Source organism: Mastacembelus armatus, chromosome 3 (genome assembly GCF_900324485.2).
Source record: "Mastacembelus armatus chromosome 3, fMasArm1.2, whole genome shotgun sequence".
NCBI lineage: Eukaryota > Metazoa > Chordata > Actinopteri > Synbranchiformes > Mastacembelidae > Mastacembelus > Mastacembelus armatus.
Window position 1 is genome coordinate 19,412,458 of NC_046635.1, and position 18,016 is coordinate 19,430,473.

At 39.3% G+C, this 18,016-nt stretch overlaps 3 protein-coding genes across 5 annotated transcripts; 2 read left to right on the forward strand and 1 right to left on the reverse strand.

Moving 5' to 3' along the window:
* Nucleotides 1-1,640: 1,640 nt before the first annotated feature.
* LOC113122230 (retinol dehydrogenase 13) lies at nucleotides 1,641-4,479 on the reverse strand. Of its 3 annotated transcripts, none has more exons than XM_026293397.1 (7): nucleotides 4,214-4,479; nucleotides 3,662-3,796; nucleotides 3,378-3,569; nucleotides 2,902-3,063; nucleotides 2,614-2,730; nucleotides 2,241-2,445; nucleotides 1,641-2,113 (listed from the first exon to the last, which is right to left on the reverse strand). In XM_026293397.1, the coding sequence occupies exons 1-7, from the start codon at nucleotides 4,284-4,286 to the stop codon at nucleotides 2,017-2,019; spliced, it is 981 nt and encodes a 326-aa protein (XP_026149182.1). In that variant the 5' UTR covers nucleotides 4,287-4,479; the 3' UTR covers nucleotides 1,641-2,016. The 3 variants fall into 3 exon arrangements, with proteins under 3 accessions (XP_026149182.1, XP_026149180.1, XP_026149181.1); XM_026293395.1 differs by having other exon boundaries at nucleotides 3,662-3,805; XM_026293396.1 differs by having other exon boundaries at nucleotides 1,642-2,113; nucleotides 3,662-3,802.
* Nucleotides 4,480-5,125: 646 nt separating this feature from the next.
* Nucleotides 5,126-7,604, forward strand: tmed3 (transmembrane p24 trafficking protein 3). Its single transcript, XM_026293398.2, has 3 exons — nucleotides 5,126-5,334; nucleotides 5,709-5,954; nucleotides 6,633-7,604. The coding sequence occupies exons 1-3, from the start codon at nucleotides 5,191-5,193 to the stop codon at nucleotides 6,864-6,866; spliced, it is 624 nt and encodes a 207-aa protein (XP_026149183.1). The 5' UTR covers nucleotides 5,126-5,190; the 3' UTR covers nucleotides 6,867-7,604.
* A 3,841-nt stretch (nucleotides 7,605-11,445) lies between these two features.
* Nucleotides 11,446-17,297, forward strand: LOC113122229 (isocitrate dehydrogenase [NADP], mitochondrial-like). The gene is made up of 11 exons (XM_026293394.2): nucleotides 11,446-11,731; nucleotides 12,538-12,629; nucleotides 14,103-14,268; nucleotides 14,405-14,565; nucleotides 14,650-14,793; nucleotides 14,928-15,064; nucleotides 15,183-15,334; nucleotides 15,499-15,611; nucleotides 16,383-16,480; nucleotides 16,587-16,679; nucleotides 16,828-17,297. Exons 1-11 carry the CDS (start codon nucleotides 11,605-11,607, stop codon nucleotides 16,910-16,912), a joined length of 1,368 nt encoding a protein of 455 aa, XP_026149179.1. The 5' UTR covers nucleotides 11,446-11,604; the 3' UTR covers nucleotides 16,913-17,297.
* The last annotated feature ends 719 nt before the right edge of the window (nucleotides 17,298-18,016 follow it).

Below are 18,016 nucleotides of genomic sequence, written 5' to 3' on the forward strand. Positions count from 1 at the left end.
ATCATGTAATGAAAAAAAATGATGAGCCTGTTTGGCCCACATGGACTTTATTATTTCAAATCAAAAACGTTAAATATGTAACATACATAACCATATACAGTGGGTATAGCAAGTATTCAGACCCCTTTTTTTCACTCTTTGTGTCATTGCAGCCATTTGCCAAAATCAAAGAAGTTCATTTTATTTCTCATTAATGTACACTCAGCACCCCATCTTGACCGAAAAAAACAGAAATTTTCGCAAATTTATTAAAAAAGAAAACTGAAATATCACATGGTCATAAGTATTCAGACCCTTTGCAGTGACACTCATATTTAACTCACATGCTGTCCATTTCTTCTGATCCTCCTTGAGATGGTTCTGCTCCTTCATTGGAGTCCAGCTGTGTTTAATTAAACTGATTGGACTTGATTAGGAAAGGCACACACCTGTCTATATAAGACCTTACAGCTCACAGTGCATGTCAGAGCAAATGAGAATCATGAGGTCGAAGGAACTGCCCAAGGAGCTCAGAGACAGAATTGTGGAAAGGCACTGATCTGGCCAAGGTTACAAAAGAATTTCTGCAGCACTCAAGGTTCCTAAGAGCACAGTGGCCTCCATAATCCTCAAATGGAAAAAGTTTGTGATGACCAGAACTCTTCCTAGACCTGGCCGTCCAGCCAAACTGAGCAATCGTGGGAGAAGAGCCTTGGTGAGAGAGGTAAAGAAGAACACAAAGATCACTGTGGCTGAGCTCCAGAGATGCAGTAGGGAGATGGGAGAAAGTTCCACAAAGTCAACTATCACTGCAGCCCTCCACCAGTCGGGGCTTTATGGCAGAGGGGCCCGACGGAAGCCTCTCCTCAGTGCAAGACACATGAAAGCCCACATAGAGTTTGCCAAAAAACACATGAAGGACTCCCAGACTATGAGAAATAAGATTCTCTGGTCTGATGAGACCAAGATTGAACTTTTTGGCGTTAATTCTAAGCGGTGTGTGTGGAGAAAACCAGGCACTGCTCATCACCTGCCCAATACAATCCCTACAGTGAAACATGGTGGTGGGAGCATCATGTTGTGGGGGTGTTTTTCAGCTGCAGGGACAGGATGACTGGTTGCAATTGAAGGAAAGATGAATGCGGCCAAGTAAAGAGATATCCTGGAAGAAAACCTCTTCCAGAGTGCTCAGGACCTCAGACTGGGCCGAAGGTTCACCTTTCAACAGGACAATGACCCTAAGCACACAACTAAAATAACAAAGGAGTGGCTTCGGAACAACTCTGTGACCGTTCTGGACTGGCCCAGCCAGAGCCCTGACCTAAACCCAATTGAGCATCTCTGGAGAGACCTGAAAATGGCTGTCCACCAACGTTCACCATCCAACCTGACAGAACTGGAGAGGATCTGCAAGGAAGAATGGCAGAGGATCCCCAAATCCAGGTGTGAAACACTTGTTGCATCATTCCCAAGAAGACTCATGGCTGTACTAGCTCAAAAGGGTGCTTCTACTCAATACTGAGCACAGGGTCTGAATACTTATGACCATGTGATATTTCAGTTTTTCTTTTTTAATAAATTTGCAAAAATTTCTACATTTCTGCTTTTTTTCTGTCAAGATGGGGTGCTGAGTGTACATTAATGAGAAATAAATTGAACTTTTGATTTTGGCAAATGGCTACAATAACACAAAGAGTGAAAAATTTAAAGGGGTCTGAATACTTTCCGTACCTACTGTATAACCTTATAATGGCATATTGCTATAGATATAGCAGCATACCAAGGATTAGCAAAAATCATAAAGTATGCAGAACATAAATAATATAAAGATGAAGCAACACACCTCATTTTAATTAATCTGAGATTTAAAAAATGCTAAATTTGTTCGCAAATTTTTCAGATCTAAAAGATATGAATAGTTAGTAAATAATATAGTGCCCATACAAATTAGATAATAAAAAATTAAGTGCAGTGCTTGCATGTAAGCCAGACCACTGACTACGCTTATGACATATAAAAGTAGGGATGCTGATGCGTTTAAGCCAGGCCGACCATGGAGGCGCTGAGGTCCCACAGCTTCTTGGCTGTGGCATCATTCAGGGCTTGGGGTGCTGGTGTCTTGGGGGCACAGTCACTGTATGGGCAAGAAATAAAAGTTGGGAAGTGTACAATGGAAAGAAAAACCATGGAGTGGACTTAATCTTCAGACACTTGAACAATCAACATCAGTCAGTTAATGAAGTTTGTCTACATGTACTTGCCTGTAGTAGAGGCCGCTGACATTCGCCAGGCTCTCATCCACAGCACAGTAGATGGTGGTCTGGGCGCCTTCCCAGGGACTTTTAATCAGCATTATAAATGGTTTTAGTATGATCTTTTTCCACAGGGGTAAAGTAGGGAGCAAATGGCGACCTAACTCTGTACGGATGACTCCGGGGTGAAGGCTATACACTGTCACATCAGTGCCTGGGGAGGATCCATCAAGTGTTAAAAATACATTAAACATTGAAAACCAGACCAGCTTTCCTTATTTGCCCACCTTTGCAATATATCTGGTTACTAAAAGTATGCATTATGTATCTTTTTTTTTTTTTACAATTTTATATTAGGGGCATAGAATGCATTGGATGCTACCTTGCAGTCTTGCAGCCAGTTCTCTCCCAAAGAGCACGTTGGCTAGCTTGCTTTGCCTGTAGCTCTGCTCTCGTTTGTAGCTTTTATCAAGGTTGATGTCATCAAAATGTATATGACCTTCAAGAAACAATTCAGCGTAATCTTTGAGCAGAAATGTACATTTTTGTCATAACTGTCACACAAAGTGAACGTAATGAGTAAAATATTGGAAATACAAAAACAGCGTTTCACTTTTGACTCAAACTTAAGTGGCTCTAACAGACTGAATTGCCAGAGCACTGCCTTTACCTTTCTCATGTGCCAGGCTGGAGACGATGACAACGCGACTTGGAGCTGACTTCTTCAGCAGGTCAAGGAGAGAGTTGGTGAGGAGAAAATGTCCCAAGTGGTTGACACCAAACTGCATTTCAAAACCATCCTCAGTCTTCCACTTAGGACACATCATGATACCTTATAAAAGAAAGACGCAATGAAATGAAACTAACAAATAACATCTACAGGTAGTTTCAGCATCTTTTCATTACCCATAAATGTTGTTGAAAGATAAGTCTAATAGATAATTTGAATTGTGTCCATTTTTTTAACCTAGGGACATGTCATCCTCACTACAAAAGCATGTTTCAGGACTGTTTATCAACTTTGATTCTACACTGTTTGGCTGCTTCATTGGCTCACGTTCTCCACTCCTAGAAATGCTGTTTGCCATACATCTATAAGCTGTTCACTATTACGTTGTTATTCATGCAGTGGCAAATATAATATACCTGCATTGTTGATGAGGATGTCCAAGCGTGTTTCATTCTCCTGGACATCTTTGGCTAGGTCTCTGACAGACTGCAGTGAGGCCAGGTCCAGTTTCTTTACCAACACATTGCCGTTCCCACTTTTCTGTCGGATCTCATCAGCTGCAATGCGGGCTCTGGTCATGTCCCTGCAGGCTAGGATGACCCTGGCCCCTTAACAAAACAAGAATCAGAGTCAGTGAGTTTAAAATTAAACACCAAACAAAAAAAAGACAACACACACACAAAAAAAATTAGGATCTCACCTCGCTGGGCCATATCCAGGGCCGTCTCCTTCCCAATGCCAGTGTTGGCTCCAGTGATCAGGACTGTTTTTCCATCTAGCCTGGCCTTGCTCCGGCAGACTCCCCCAGCCATCCACCTACGGACGGCCAACAAGCCTGCCCCTCCAGAAAACAAAATATTAACACTGTCAACAAAATGTGAACAGTTGAACATTTTAAAAACACGTGTAAAGAACCAAGTTTTTGCTAAAACAATGAATTCCTGCTTGTGGCCTGCATCAGGGTCAGTGCAAAGCACATAACAAAGTGCATATAAATCAGATTGGAGTGAGGCAAAAATCATTGACAAATGTTTAATAAATAAATAAAAAAGTAAGCAGGCAATCATACACATACACCAGGCTTTAAGTTTAAAGTTTTTTTTATTCAATTTAACCTAGGCTTCAGTCTGAATTATGGGTTGGTTATTGCTTATCATATATTCTGAGTTGTAAGAGTTAAATTCCCTTCCAACGACATTTGAGAAACACACCTTAAATAGTAACGTTAGAGTACACAAAAGAATTGATTTACCTGCAACAAAGGCGACTGAGAGAGCGATCGCATGCCTTTCTGCAAAGTCCCTGATCCCCTCAGTGTATTGCATATTTCAGGAGGTAAATATTAACTTAAATTACCATAAAACTAAGTGAAATTATTATAATGAACTTAAAGTGAAAAACCGGTCCGATTAGACTGTTAGTATGTTAGTCACTGAAAAAAAGTCAAACACTGGGTAAAACAAAAACGTACTAAAGCTGTTTTTCTGGTCGAGACTATTTTTCCTATTGACCCGGAGCATAAGTTAGGTTGTGTGGAAGTGAGATTTTCACAATAAAACCTCATTGAAAGTGTTTACCGTCTGTTGTCATAGCAACTCATGCATCCCGCTTTGTTACTGTTTTTCTTCTAAGAAAAAAGTGACAATGTTATAACAGCGTAATTGCTGCTCACGTCTTCACATCAATACCATCCATCCATTTTCTATACCCGCTTTTCCTGGCTCAGGGTCACGGGGCACATCAATACCAATTATCCCGAAATATAATAATTAATATAGTAATACTAAATGTAGGGGCAACCCTATATAACAATAATAATAATAATAATAATAATATATGTGATTGTTTAACATCATCTGTTAATTTAATTTAATTAACATATTATTGTTTAATTTTGACTTTTTTTTCCTGAACTCTTTAACATAGCCTATTGTGCATTTATTCTGAAAGGTTGACTGTATGACTTTGGGTGGTTTAGATCCGAGTGTAGATATATCACACTAAATTGTCATTTTGTTGTTTTAACGGGTTTAACAATGTTTTGTCCTCTATTAAGAAGTCATTCTGGGACTCGGTTGCGGTAATTTTATTCTTTTGTGGAAAATAAATAAAATAAACAAACCTGCCCCGGAAGTTCTTTGTGCTCGCGCCACGTCAGAGCCACAAACCTGTTGTCATCCCTGCTTCAGAGGACTCTGCAGTTCCCAGCAGCTTCTCTCTGCTTTAGCCATGCTGTACCTGGGACTGAGCTGCTTGTTGCTTCATGTGTTTGTGGTATCGGGGACTGAGCTCACATTTGAGCTTCCTGACAATGATAAGCAATGTTTCTACGAGGAGCTGAAGAAGGACGTGAAGTTTGACATAGACTTCCAAGTAAGTTTCTCACCTCCTCAGTGTGTTTACCACAGAACGATACTGTCAATCAGCTTATTCCTCTGCAAGTTATTATGTTCGGTATCTTGTTCCTGGAAGAGAAGAACATGCATAGTGTTTCAGAAATTTAATTTATAAATGTATGTTTTTAATATAGTCACAATTTAGTCACACATGGCATTCATTCCTTTACCTGCAGTGCAATAACACTTTTAAATGTAAGAAGGTTGTCTTCTCTGGTGCTGCCTAAATTGGTTTGTTGCATAGTCAGTTCAGCATTGCACAATCAAAATGTTACAACAAAACATGTCTCAACTCATGCATGACATCCCCATGTGTTTTTAATGTACTCTTTGTGTTTTCACTTCTGTTAGGTCATTTCAGGAGGAAACTATGATGTGGACTGCTTTGTCACTGACCCTGAGAACAATGTCTTGTATAATGAGAAAAAGAAGCAGTATGACAGCTTCTCTCATGTCACAGCTATGAAGGGAGTCTACAAGGTCTGCTTTAGCAATGAGTTCTCCACTTTTACACATAAAACGGTCTACCTGGAGTTCCGCCATGGAGATGAAGAACCTCTCCTGCCAGGCATGACAGGAAGCACAGCACTGACTCAGGTAAGTCTGAGGATTTTGGTTTGCAGCTACGCTTAAGAAATGAGCCGTTCAGAATCTATCTGCAGTGTAAACCCTCAAAAGGCTGGACTTTGGCACTAATGGGTGAGTGGGTATAAGTGAGGCAATCATGTAAATTGTTCAGAGGACCACACATATTAGGGTTAGAGATTTGGTTTAAATACCTCCTAGGGGATAGGCAAAAAATATATTATGATTATGATTATAATTATTATATTCAGGATATGAAACTGGTTAAAGCGCCATTGTAGCAAAAATCTTATATCCTAATGGTTTTGTGTTTAGTAAGGTAGGTTAACTAAGCAGCTGCCAATGGTGTTAGACAGCACAGCAAAACTGTTGCTATTTGTTAGTGTTAGTTTGAAAAGTGGGGCAGTATATAAAAAGTCCAGTAGGTGGAGCCAGAATTGTTTGGGCTTATTTCTTAGTAGAAGGCAAATTGGCTTAACCCTATTTTCAAGTCTTTACAATGTAGGCCAAGTAATATGCATATGTTTGACTTCGGTCACCTTATGTCCAGAAACTTGCAGGATCTAATACCAGTTTGAAGTGAATCTGTTTAGCAGGAGTCTGAAGAATTTAATTCAGTGTTTGCATATATGACGCACACTGCACTAGGATATTTAATTGATTCATTTCTGTTGGTCTTTCTGCTTTCAGCTGGAGTCATCCTGTGTCTCCATTCATGAAATCCTGAAAGTGGTGGTTGACTCGCAGACATGGTACAGACTAAGAGAGGCACATGACCGCACAAAAGCAGAGCACCTTCTTGAGCGAGTGACCTACTGGTCTGTTGGAGAAACCGTTCTGCTGTTTGTCATCGGCATCGGTCAAGTCATGCTGCTTAAAAGCTTCTTCACTGAGAAGAAAGGCTCTGTAGCAGCCACCACTTAGAGTTTGTAGTTTTGGAGAAGTAGATGTGGATGTGTGTACACATCATTTAGTATTTTTAGCAAACCCTTTATTAAAGGGATAGTTCCATGATTTTACATATTTCTGACTGCTTGCCCAATGTCTGACAGACTTGTGAATTTATTTTTTTTTTGTCTCTGCATTGTTGTGTTAACAGGCTGTATTGAAAAAAAAAAACACTCATACTTGTGTTGAAAATAAGATTCACATCTTTCAAACTTGCACAGATTATTTATTTTATTTAGATTTGTAGGAGTAAAATTTAAAACTGATTCAGTGTGATCTCTCTGTTAATGACCTGAATTGCCTTACAGCAGGATCTTTGAGGATTATTTAATGTCCAGCAACTACAGTGAAAGTTGTGGTACACTGATGGAGACCAAGGAAAATATGTTTGTTTCCAAATAGTAGTTTTATATTGTGTAGTATATTTGTTTGCCTTAATTTATGTGCCCTCGTAACAACTCTGTCTCCCTAATTTTCTAGGTTGTCTCCCATACAGTGCCTTAAGAAATCTTGTTTTTTTAATTTCCTTTTATTGTTCAATGTTTTAATTTGTTTATTACACCCTATCCTGTTGTATTAAATGAATGGACATCAGAAAGTGAACATTTGTTTTTACATTTTTCAGTAAGATAGTTGTTTCTAGTCCTGTTTTTCTCCCTGATTATCTGTAAAACATGTCAACAGATTTCAATAAAACTGGGTGTGAAGAATCAATTTTGGTGGCAATATAAATCTTGTCTTCAGTATGTATAGTTTTATGCAGTGGTGTTTTCTGTCGAGTCCAGTTTGTAATGTAGATGTTTATACACCCAGGTATGTATATGTCAGCACAATCTCTATGTTCGCTCCCTGGATGTTCACAGGCTTTGTTTATATTTATTTCTGTGAAAATCCACCACCTCCTCTTACTGAGCTTGAGGTCATTCTGCTGACACTACTGAGCAAAGTCCTGAATCATAGATCTATTGATCCTCATTTCCATAAGTGATACACTCCCACATAGCTGAGTTGTCAGACATTTTCTGCTGGTGGCAGTGTGCTGAGGTCTAGGTGATGTCTGATGTATATCGGGTGAACAGGAATGGAGCAAGGACAGTCTCTTGTGGAGCCTCTGAACTACCATGTCTGACACACAACCCTTTTGTATCACATACAGGGGGTACGGAAAGTATTCAGACCCCTTTAAATTTTTCACTCTTTGTGTCATTGCAGCCATTTGCCAAAATCAAAAAAGTTCATTTTATTTCTCAATGTACACTCAGCACCCCATCTTGATAGAAAAAAGCAGAAATGTAGACATTTTTGCAAATTTATTAAAAAAGAAAAACTGAAATATCACATGGTCATAAGTATTCAGACCCTGTGCTCAGTATTGAGTAGAAGCACCCTTTTGAGCTAGTACAGCCATGAGTCTTCTTGGGAATGATGCAACAAGTTTTTCACACCTGGATTTGGGGATCCTCTGCCATTCTTCCTTGCAGATCCTCTCCAGTTCTGTCAGGTTGGATGGTGAACGTTGGTGGGCAGCCATTTTCAGGTCTCTCCAGAGATGCTCAATTGGGTTTAGGTCAGGGCTCTGGCTGGGCCAGTCAAGAATGGTCACAGAGTTGTTCCGAAGCCACTCCTTTGTTATTTTAGCTGTGTGCTTAGGGTCATTGTCCTGTTGAAAGGTGAACCTTCGGCCCAGTCTGAGGTCCTGAGCACTCTGGAAGAGGTTTTCTTCCAGGATATCTCTGTACTTGGCCGCATTCATCTTTCCTTCAATTGCAACCAGTCATCCTGTCCCTGCAGCTGAAAAACACCCCCACAACATGATGCTCCCACCACCATGTTTCACTGTATTGGGCAGGTGATGAGCAGTGCCTGGTTTTCTCCACACATACCGCTTAGAATTAACGCCAAAAAGTTCAATCTTGGTCTCATCGGACCAGAAATCTTATCTCTCATAGTCTGGGAGTCCTTCATGTGTCTTTTGGCAAACTCTATGCGGGCTTTCATGTGTCTTGCACTGAGGAGAGGCTTCCGTCGGGCCACCTTTGAGTGTCACTGCAAAGGGTCTGAATACTTATGACCATGTGATATTTCAGTTTTTCTTTTTTAATAAATTTGCAAAAATTTCTACATTTCTGTTTTTTTCTGTCAAGATGGGGTGCTGAGTGTACATTAATGAGAAATAAAATGAACTTTTTTGATTTTGGCAAATGGCTGCAATGACACAAAGAGTGAAAAATTAAGGGGTCTGAATACGTTCCGTACCCACTGTATACACTACCGTTCAAAAGTTTGGGCTCACTTAGAAATTTCCTTATTTTTGAAGGATGAAGATAACTTTAAACTAATCAGAAATACACTCTATACAGTGTTAATGTAGTAAATGACTATTCTAGCTGCAAATGTCTGGTTTTTGGTGCAATATCTACATAGATGTAAAGAGGCCCATTTCCAGCAACTATCACTCCAGTGTTCTAATGGTACAATGTGTTTGCTCATTGTGTCAGAAGGCTAATGGATGATTATAAAACCCTTGTGCAATCATGTTAGCACAGCTGAAAAGAGTTTAGCTGGTTAAAGAAGCAATAAAATTGACCTTCCTTTGAGCAGGTTGAGTATCTGGAGCATCACATTTGTGGGGTCGATAAAACGCTCAAAATGGCCAGAAAAAGACAACTTTCATGTGAAACTCGACAGTCTATTCTTGTCCTTAGAAATGAAGGCTATTCCATGTGATAAATTGCCAAGAAACTGAAGATTTCCTACAACGGTGTGTACTACTCCCTTCAGAGAACAGCACAAACAGGCTCTAACCAGAGTAGAAAGAGAAGTGGGAGGCCCCGCTGCACAACTGAGCAAGAAGATAAGTACATTAGAGTCTCTAGCTTGAGAAATAGATGCCTCACAGGTCCTCAACTGGCAGCTTCATTAAATAGTACCCGCAAAACGCCAGTGTCAACATCTACAGTGAAGAGGCGACTCCGGGATGCTGGCCTTCAGGGCAGAGTGGCAAAGAAAAAGCCATATCTGAGACTGGCCAATAAAAGAAAAAGATTAATATGGGCAAAAGAACACAGACATTGGACAGAGGAAGATTGGAAAAAAGTGTTATGGATGGACGAATCGAAGTTTGAGGTGTTTGAATCACACAGAAGAACATTTGTGAGATGCACAACAACTGAAAAGATGCTGGAAGAGTGCCTGACGCCATCTGTCAAGCAAGGTGGGGGTAACGTGATGGTCTGGGGTTGCTTTGGTGCTGGTAAGGTGGGAGATTTGTTCAGGGTAAAAGGGATTTTGAATAAGGAAGGCTATCACTCCATTTTGAAACGACATGCCATAGCCTGTGGACAGCGCTTGATTGGAGCCAATTTCATCCTACAACAGGACAATGACCCAAAGCACACCTCCAAATTGTGCAAGAACTATTTAGAGAAGAAGCAGGCAGCTGGTCTTCTATCTGTAATGGAGTGGTCAGCACAGTCACCAGCTCTAAACCCCATTGAGCTGTTGTGGGAGCAGCTTGACTGTATGGTACGCAAGAAGTGCCCATCCAGCCAATCCAACTTGTGGGAGGGGCTTCTAGACGTGTGGGGTGAAATTTCTCCAGATTACCTCAAAAAATGAACAGCTAGAATGCCAAAGGTCTGCAATGCTGTAATTGCTGCAAATGGAGGATTCTTTGACGAAAACAAAGTTTGAAGGAAAAAATTATTTCAAATAAATATTATTTCTAACCTTGTCAATGTCTTGACTATATTTTCTATTCATTTTAAAACTCATGTGGTAAATAAAAGTGTGACTTTTCTTGGAAAACACAAAATTGTCTGGGTGACCCCAAACTTTTGAACGGTAGTGTACATACATATAGTATTGAAAGAACTGGAGATATCTAAGGACATGATCCTTTCTGCTTTCTGCCGATATGAGAGGGATCCACGCTGATGTGTGACATGCAAACTGTAGTGAACACATAATTGATCCTAATATAGGACACAGGATGGTAAGGATGAGGCTCTTAAGTCTTAATCAAATGTGATGCCACCGCTCTAGTCATTAGGCTGTCTGGGGTGTGCAGTTTTTGGAAATGGTATCACAGAGGATGTCTTTCATCTTATTCATGCAGTGGTCTGGTCTGTGCCACCCCTGATCTTAATCTTTAGCTCCTTCTGGATGCTTTTTGTGTCCTCTTTGTTCACAGGTTAAAAAGGAGTTTAATTTCACGTGTGACTCAGGGGCCTATTATTATTATCATTGTCATTATTATTTTTACTATTATTATCATCATTTTTAGTATTATTATTATTAGTAGTAGTAGTAGTAGTAAATAGAAGAAGATGATGATAAAAACGAAAATAGTAAAAGGGCAGACAGGGCCTACCTCAAAATATTACTGAAGTTCAGTACTAGTAAACTATACGTGCATGACAGCAAAGAGGAAAGAGATCTGAAAATGAACTTGAATTTAGGGTAAATGCTGAACAACATGCTTCATTCCGATAGGCCCAGAGTTTGTTTTGTTGGCCAATCAGAGTGAAGTATGTTCTATAAACGCTGACGTGTGAGGACCTTATTGGGGTCTGCGCGCCTTCGGTGTGTTTCGGGAGTATTACGTTCATTCATTTGGAGCGAGGCTTCAGTGTGTTTCAGCTGCCTTGTCTTCATTCACAAGGAGCGAGGCTTCCGCGTCCGTGACCGAGACAGCAGTCAGTCCGTAGTAAACATGGCGGGTTACCTGAAGGCTCTGACCACCGCGTCGAGAAACGCAGCTGCTGCGCTGTCGCAAAGCCCCGCGGTGCTTCTCTCACCGGCCGCCGTCTGTCATCGCAGCCCGCTGCGGAGGAGGAACTGTAAGTCAGTCGTTGACTACAACCACGAAACAGCTTGACTCAAATTGTACCACAGCTGCTCTTTTTCAGTGAGGTTAATGCGGTCACGTTGGTGTGTACTGAGAAGTCTGGACTTAGTTGGTTACTAATTTATGTGCGACACTAGAAACTGGGAGGAAGTCGCAGTTTGGCGAGCAGCCATCACTGAATCATCCATTACAAGATCCTCAATAGGCTGAAAGTCAAGTTTATCAATCCAATTCATGTTTAACACACTAACAAATGTCCAGTTTCTCATGAATTGGAGTCAGGACAGAGAGGAAAACAAGAAGACCTCAACAGATACTGAAACTGACAAAACGTGTTGATGGACTAACAAATGGTTATGTAAATCAGAGAGGTAAAATCACTGGGGTATTTTGACTATATCACCTAATGTATGTTCTACAAGCACAAAGCAATCTTATGAAGTCTAAAAGCACCTGGCACCAACCTGTCTAAGCATGTGTAGCCACGTGTCAGGTATTAAAAGAAGGCCTTGAAAAGTAATTCCTGCTATCAAAGGCATCATATAATCTCCTATCAGGGATAGGCTGGGCAGTCAAAGGGCTATAAACATTCAGTGCTGTGGATCATCTGTTTGTTCTCTTATACATGTGACAAGTGTTACAGGTGATTTTAAATACTCTTTGCCAAATTGCAGGGACAGTAACAGATGAGCCAGAACAAAATTAATAATTTAATTTTGAACCCCCCCCCCCCCCCCCCGTACAATTTAAGCCTGTAAAGCTCAAATGAAAAACATAAGTTAATAAATTTTTTTTCAGATGCCACACAGCGTATCAAGGTGGACCAGCCAGTGGTGGAGATGGATGGAGATGAGATGACTCGTATTATATGGGAGTTTATCAAAGAAAAGGTAACTCCTATCTGCCCACTGGACTGACTTTCTTAATGATTTACATTGGCAGCGATAAGTTATGGGCAACTTTCAATGTATTGATTTAAAAAAAAAAAAAAAAAAAAAAAATACTCTGCAACAATTATCAATGAATCAATTACTTTTTTTTTTTTAACACTAAAATACCAAAAACTTATTGATTCCAATTTCAAATTATTTTCCTCTTCTGTGACATTTATCTGGGTTTTGGTCTGTTGCTTGTGGGGGAGCAATTTTAACACATTACCTTGGGCTCTGTGAAATGGTATTTACAGACCACACTATTAATCAATAAATCAAGAAAATATTAATTTACCCTTAAAAACATTAGCCGTAGTGGTCAGGTGAAATAATCCCAAGCTACAAAATAGAACAATACCTTTTTTTTTTTTTTTTTTTTTTTCTTTAGCTGTTTTACTTGGTGAAAGTACATTCACATTCAGATTTACTCCAGGAAAACATGGCCTCTCGGCCCATAGTTCCACAAAGCCATAATGACATGGCAGATGAGCTTTTCTTCATTCCATGATACAATGCCAATCTCCATGCATACTACAAATCACAAACATTTGACACATTAATACAAACATCACCAACAAGAACAAGGTCACCTAAATATTTCTTATGCAAATCATCATACAAAGTGCAATCATGTGCTTTTTCTTTCAATCGGTTAAGAATAGCTGTAAGTGTTTTTTCACTTACACTTTGAGCCTCCCAGGCACTAGAAAAATCATAAAAATACAGCAGAACTCTAATAGAAGTAACCCATGTTTTTCGATCTACTTCATGTAATTGACAAAGCATATTATATTTTCTTGGCTAACGATGATTAGACAGACACTAGTTTTATCCAGTACATGATACATCTTTTCATATAAGAAGTAAACAATACAAATTTACCCAAATCACCCAAGACAGCTACATTGCTCACACTTGTACTGATACACAGGAGTTTTTTTTACAAAAATATACCTTTTCCTAACATTTTCAATACACTCCACTGATTCCAAACCCAATATCTCAGATCCATAATAAAGTATAGGTGCAGCCATGTGATCAAACAAATATGGAGATTGATTGCAGCTAAATTTGTTTACAAACAAACCTCAGCAAGCAAAGCATTGCTTTCTTGCTTTGGCTTGCTAAAAGTTGTCGGGTTTTCCATCATGACAATTTTGGTGTAAACCACATACCCAGATATTTGTAACAATGAACCATTTCAATCTGTTCACCAGCAAAATACCATTTCGATCCTTATTTAGAGAGACCCCTCTTCTAAAAACAATAATTTTTGTTTTACTCAAATTCTCTCTCATACCATAAAGATTACAAAATTTTCCAGCTGTTGAATATGTGTCTGTAACCCTTCAATTGTATCTGCTATATTAGCTATATTATCAGCATATAACAAGGTCACAATACACAATAACACATAAACATCTTGTACAGCTCATCCTGCCCAATGTGGATGTTGAGCTAAAGTACTTTGACCTGGGTTTGCCCTACCGAGACCAGACTGATGACCAGGTCACTATTGACTCTGCTCTGGCAACTAAGAAATACAATGTGGCCGTCAAGTGTGCCACCATCACCCCTGATGAGGCCAGGGTACAGGGTGAGTTTGTTTATTTAAATGCTAACTGTGCTGTGTTGAATTTATGCAGCAAATAAGGATTTGACATTGTAGAATATTTAATTTTCAGCCAACAAACTCAACTAACAGAATTTTTTTTTTTTTTTTTTTCTCTAAGAGTTTAAACTAAAGAAGATGTGGAAGAGTCCTAATGGAACCATCAGGAATATCTTGGGTGGTACAGTTTTCCGTGAGCCAATCCTTTGTAAAAACATTCCCCGTCTTGTTCCCGGGTGGACGCAACCCATAACAATTGGCAGACATGCTTTTGGTGATCAGGTAAAAATGTAAATGTGTGTTTGCTCTTTCAAAAGCTGGAAGACCAACAACTTCACACACGAGCTTTGATGTTTAATCTCACAGTACAGGGCCACGGACTTTGTTGTTGACCAGCCTGGAAAGTTCAAGATTGTGTTTACCCCAGCTGACGGAAGCAAGCACAAGGAGTGGGAGGTGTTTGACTTTCCTGCAGGGGGCTGTGGGATGGGGATGTACAACACTGATGAGGTAATAAGTAATTTAACATTAGAATTTTTTTTAAAAAATGCAATATGATGTAGACAATTATTTAATAATAGATGTTTTGGGAACATGTCTGTTTTTGCCTTAATATCATTTAATTTCAATTTTGTCTTGCACAGTCCATTGTTGGATTTGCTCACAGCTGCTTCCAGTATGCCATCCAGAAGAGGTGGCCTTTGTACATGAGCACAAAGAACACCATCCTCAAGGCCTATGACGGACACTTCAAAGACATCTTCCAAGACATTTATGAAAGGTATGCTTTATTACTATATTTTGCTATAAGACTAACTATCCATTAGTATTTGGCCATTTAGTAACTACCAGCCAACTGAATTTCCCTGTTATGTGTTTCATTATTTTGTCTCCTTTAGGAAATACAAGCCTGAATTTGACAAACTGAAGATCTGGTATGAGCACCGTCTTATTGATGATATGGTGGCCCAGGTTCTAAAGTCCGCTGGAGGATTTGTTTGGGCCTGTAAGAATTATGATGGAGATGTGCAGTCAGACATTCTGGCTCAGGGTAAGTGCCCTTTGGGATGAGTAGGCAGTTGTGGTATTGCCCATAGTGGAGGCAACTCATTCACAGTGACACAATGTCATCTGCTATACATCTCGTGTTCAGTGTGTAGGCTTATTGTGATGATGGAATAGCCCTCTAAAGGCATGTTTGTTTTGTGTTGTCAGGTTTTGGCTCGCTGGGTCTCATGACTTCAGTACTCGTGTGTCCTGACGGTAAGACTATCGAGGCCGAAGCTGCTCACGGCACTGTCACCAGGCACTACCGTGAACACCAGAGGGTAAGGGTCACTAGGGCACTCCTGTAGCATTTTTACATTGAGAGCAAAAAATTACTGTGTGCTTGTGTGTGTACACTTGTGTGCATGCTATTGCTGTTGTCCTCTTTATAACTTTTTTTTTTTTTTTTTTTTGTAGAACTTAGGATTCAGGAAATATTTGCAAAGGGATAGACATTTTTGATATTAGACATTCAGGCCTGGTACATCATTTCAGATTTGAGACTGTTAACTTGTTTTTTAAGGCAAAGGTCTTAGTTAAAGTTGTCACAAGGGATTAGGAGCTATTAACATAAATGTACCAAATACTAGGTGCAACCCAAGTTTCATTTAACTGTCAGTCAAATTTTTTTTTTTTCTCCCCCCCCCTCAAGCTCTTTACCAAAATAGCTCTGAGTTTTGTAATAGTCCCAAGTCAGTACAAGCCTATCCATCATGAAAATTGTTCATAACAGTGAGTTCTTGAAGTGCACTGAACTACTGTCTGAATACTGACATTTTACTGTCTTATCTGTATTCAATAAGGGTAATTAAATATTTAAGGCAGTGTGAGTCACTTCCAATTTGAGCTTCCCTTGCATAATGCTCAAAGTATCTTTAAAAGGTGGAAAAATGAAAAGTGTTTTTAAAAAAAAAAAAAAAAAAAACACAACAGGATAAAGTTAAGAGGAAATACTCACTCTATCCACAGTGACATCAATAGACCTGAACAGAAAGCAGCTGTAAGACAGTAAATTTTCAGTACCTAACATTAACTGTATCCTCACATTGTAGGGAAAACCAACCAGTACCAATCCCATTGCTAGCATTTTTGCTTGGACCAGAGGACTAGAGCACAGAGGCAAACTGGATGGAAATCCTGATTTGATGAAGTATGTTATCATATTACTGTCTTCTACTCATGTGACCTGTTTATGTAATCTTACATCAAAGTTTTTTTTTTTTGTTTTTTTTTCACTTTGCATTGTTGTTCTGCAGGTTCTCCCAGACATTAGAAAAAGTCTGTGTAGAAACTGTTGAAAATGGTGTAATGACTAAGGACCTTGCAGGCTGCATCCATGGTTTGGCCAAGTGAGTTTTAAGTATGCATATCCTGCAACAGGTCAAGTGTGTGTTGTATTTGTGTGGTTGTGTTTGGAGAAAATTCACTTTTACAGAAAGGATAAAATATATCATTTTAATCAAATTAATTTACTAATCCCATGCTGTGATCTTGCAGCTGCAAGGTGAATGAACATTATGTCAACACAACAGACTTCCTGGATGCCATCAAGACCAACCTGGACAAAGCTCTGGGTAAATAAAGAACAATTGGAAAACACACTTGTCAATGTAGTAAGGAAAAATCCTAAAGGTTTTAGCTTGTTTTTACCACGTTTGTACAAACCTTTGTATCTTTGCCATTATGTGCCTTTGTTTGTATTTGTATAGCTCACTTGTTTGTATTGCACAAGTTGACGGCACTATGTGAATCAATATTAAATCTAATGTTAATTTATAATCACTTTTTCTATAAGGTTTCAGTTGATCTCATATAATAAGGTATTGCCAAACACTTGGAGAGATAAATTATTAATCATTAATTGTTAAGGGAAATTCAGGAATACAATTGTATTAAAATTCATTTGTACAAATTATTACCTTTAGTGCAATGTTTTTCATAACAAGAATATAAAAACATAAACTGTCTTTGTGGTATGCATTTTTCTGATTGTGACTTAGTTGAACATTAGCACTGAACACACACACACACACACACACACACTGCACAGAATGATTCCCCCTGCCCCCCCCCGTGCTGTGATACTTACTATTTTTGTTAGCTAGACAGATGGAGTTTTAGTTAGAATATGGGGACAGAAGAATGTATTTATGAAATGTCGTCAGATAGCAGAACAGTACAGGGAAATACTGGTTGTATCAGTACTGAGTGTGGCAGTAGTTGCCATTTAGCATTCATTGAAACATTGGTTCAAGAGAGGAAATTCACAACTCCTTCAGGGCAGAGCCTGCAGAGGTTACTTCACAAAGGCTCCAGCTAAATGGCAAATCCAAATGTTGTAAGATAAGATAGACTTTAGCAATCCCCAAAAGGTAATTTTGGAAATGAGTCAGTGAAAAGAAATGAGAGTAGTAGTATTTAGCCACCCACATTCAATTCCATTTTATGTCAAGGATTTGTTCGCATAGGCCACTGTCCAGCATCGGACCATACCTGAAGGAATTTTTGGTAAAACGTTACGCACTAGAGGCAACAACAGCATCTCACCAGCAGATGTCGACATGGTCACAGTTAGACTGATATGTATAAAAGCTTATCCTTCACTGTATTACTCTAGAAGATGCACTGGTGTATATGCAAACATACAAACAGAACATTAGCTAGTTTGATATCTTATTCTTGCTGT

Bases quoted from the DNA above. Each gene is read 5' to 3' on its own strand.
- tmed3 (XM_026293398.2), top strand. From the start codon at position 5,191: ATGCTGTACCTGGGACTGAGCTGCTTGTTGCTTCATGTGTTTGTGGTA. The intron at 5,335-5,708 runs GTAAGTTTCTCA...CACTTCTGTTAG, and splicing joins AGTTTGACATAGACTTCCAA to GTCATTTCAGGAGGAAACTA. The intron at 5,955-6,632 runs GTAAGTCTGAGG...TTCTGCTTTCAG, and splicing joins GAAGCACAGCACTGACTCAG to CTGGAGTCATCCTGTGTCTC.
- LOC113122230 (XM_026293395.1), bottom strand. From the start codon at position 4,286: ATGCAATACACTGAGGGGATCAGGGACTTTGCAGAAAGGCATGCGATC. The intron at 3,064-3,377 runs GTATATTATATT...TTCTTTTATAAG, and splicing joins CATCCTCATCAACAATGCAG to GTATCATGATGTGTCCTAAG. The intron at 2,731-2,901 runs GTAAAGGCAGTG...TGTTTCTTGAAG, and splicing joins CAGCCTGGCACATGAGAAAG to GTCATATACATTTTGATGAC.
- LOC113122229 (XM_026293394.2), top strand. From the start codon at position 11,605: ATGGCGGGTTACCTGAAGGCTCTGACCACCGCGTCGAGAAACGCAGCT. The intron at 15,065-15,182 runs GTATGCTTTATT...TGTCTCCTTTAG, and splicing joins TTCCAAGACATTTATGAAAG to GAAATACAAGCCTGAATTTG. The intron at 16,680-16,827 runs GTGAGTTTTAAG...GTGATCTTGCAG, and splicing joins TGCATCCATGGTTTGGCCAA to CTGCAAGGTGAATGAACATT.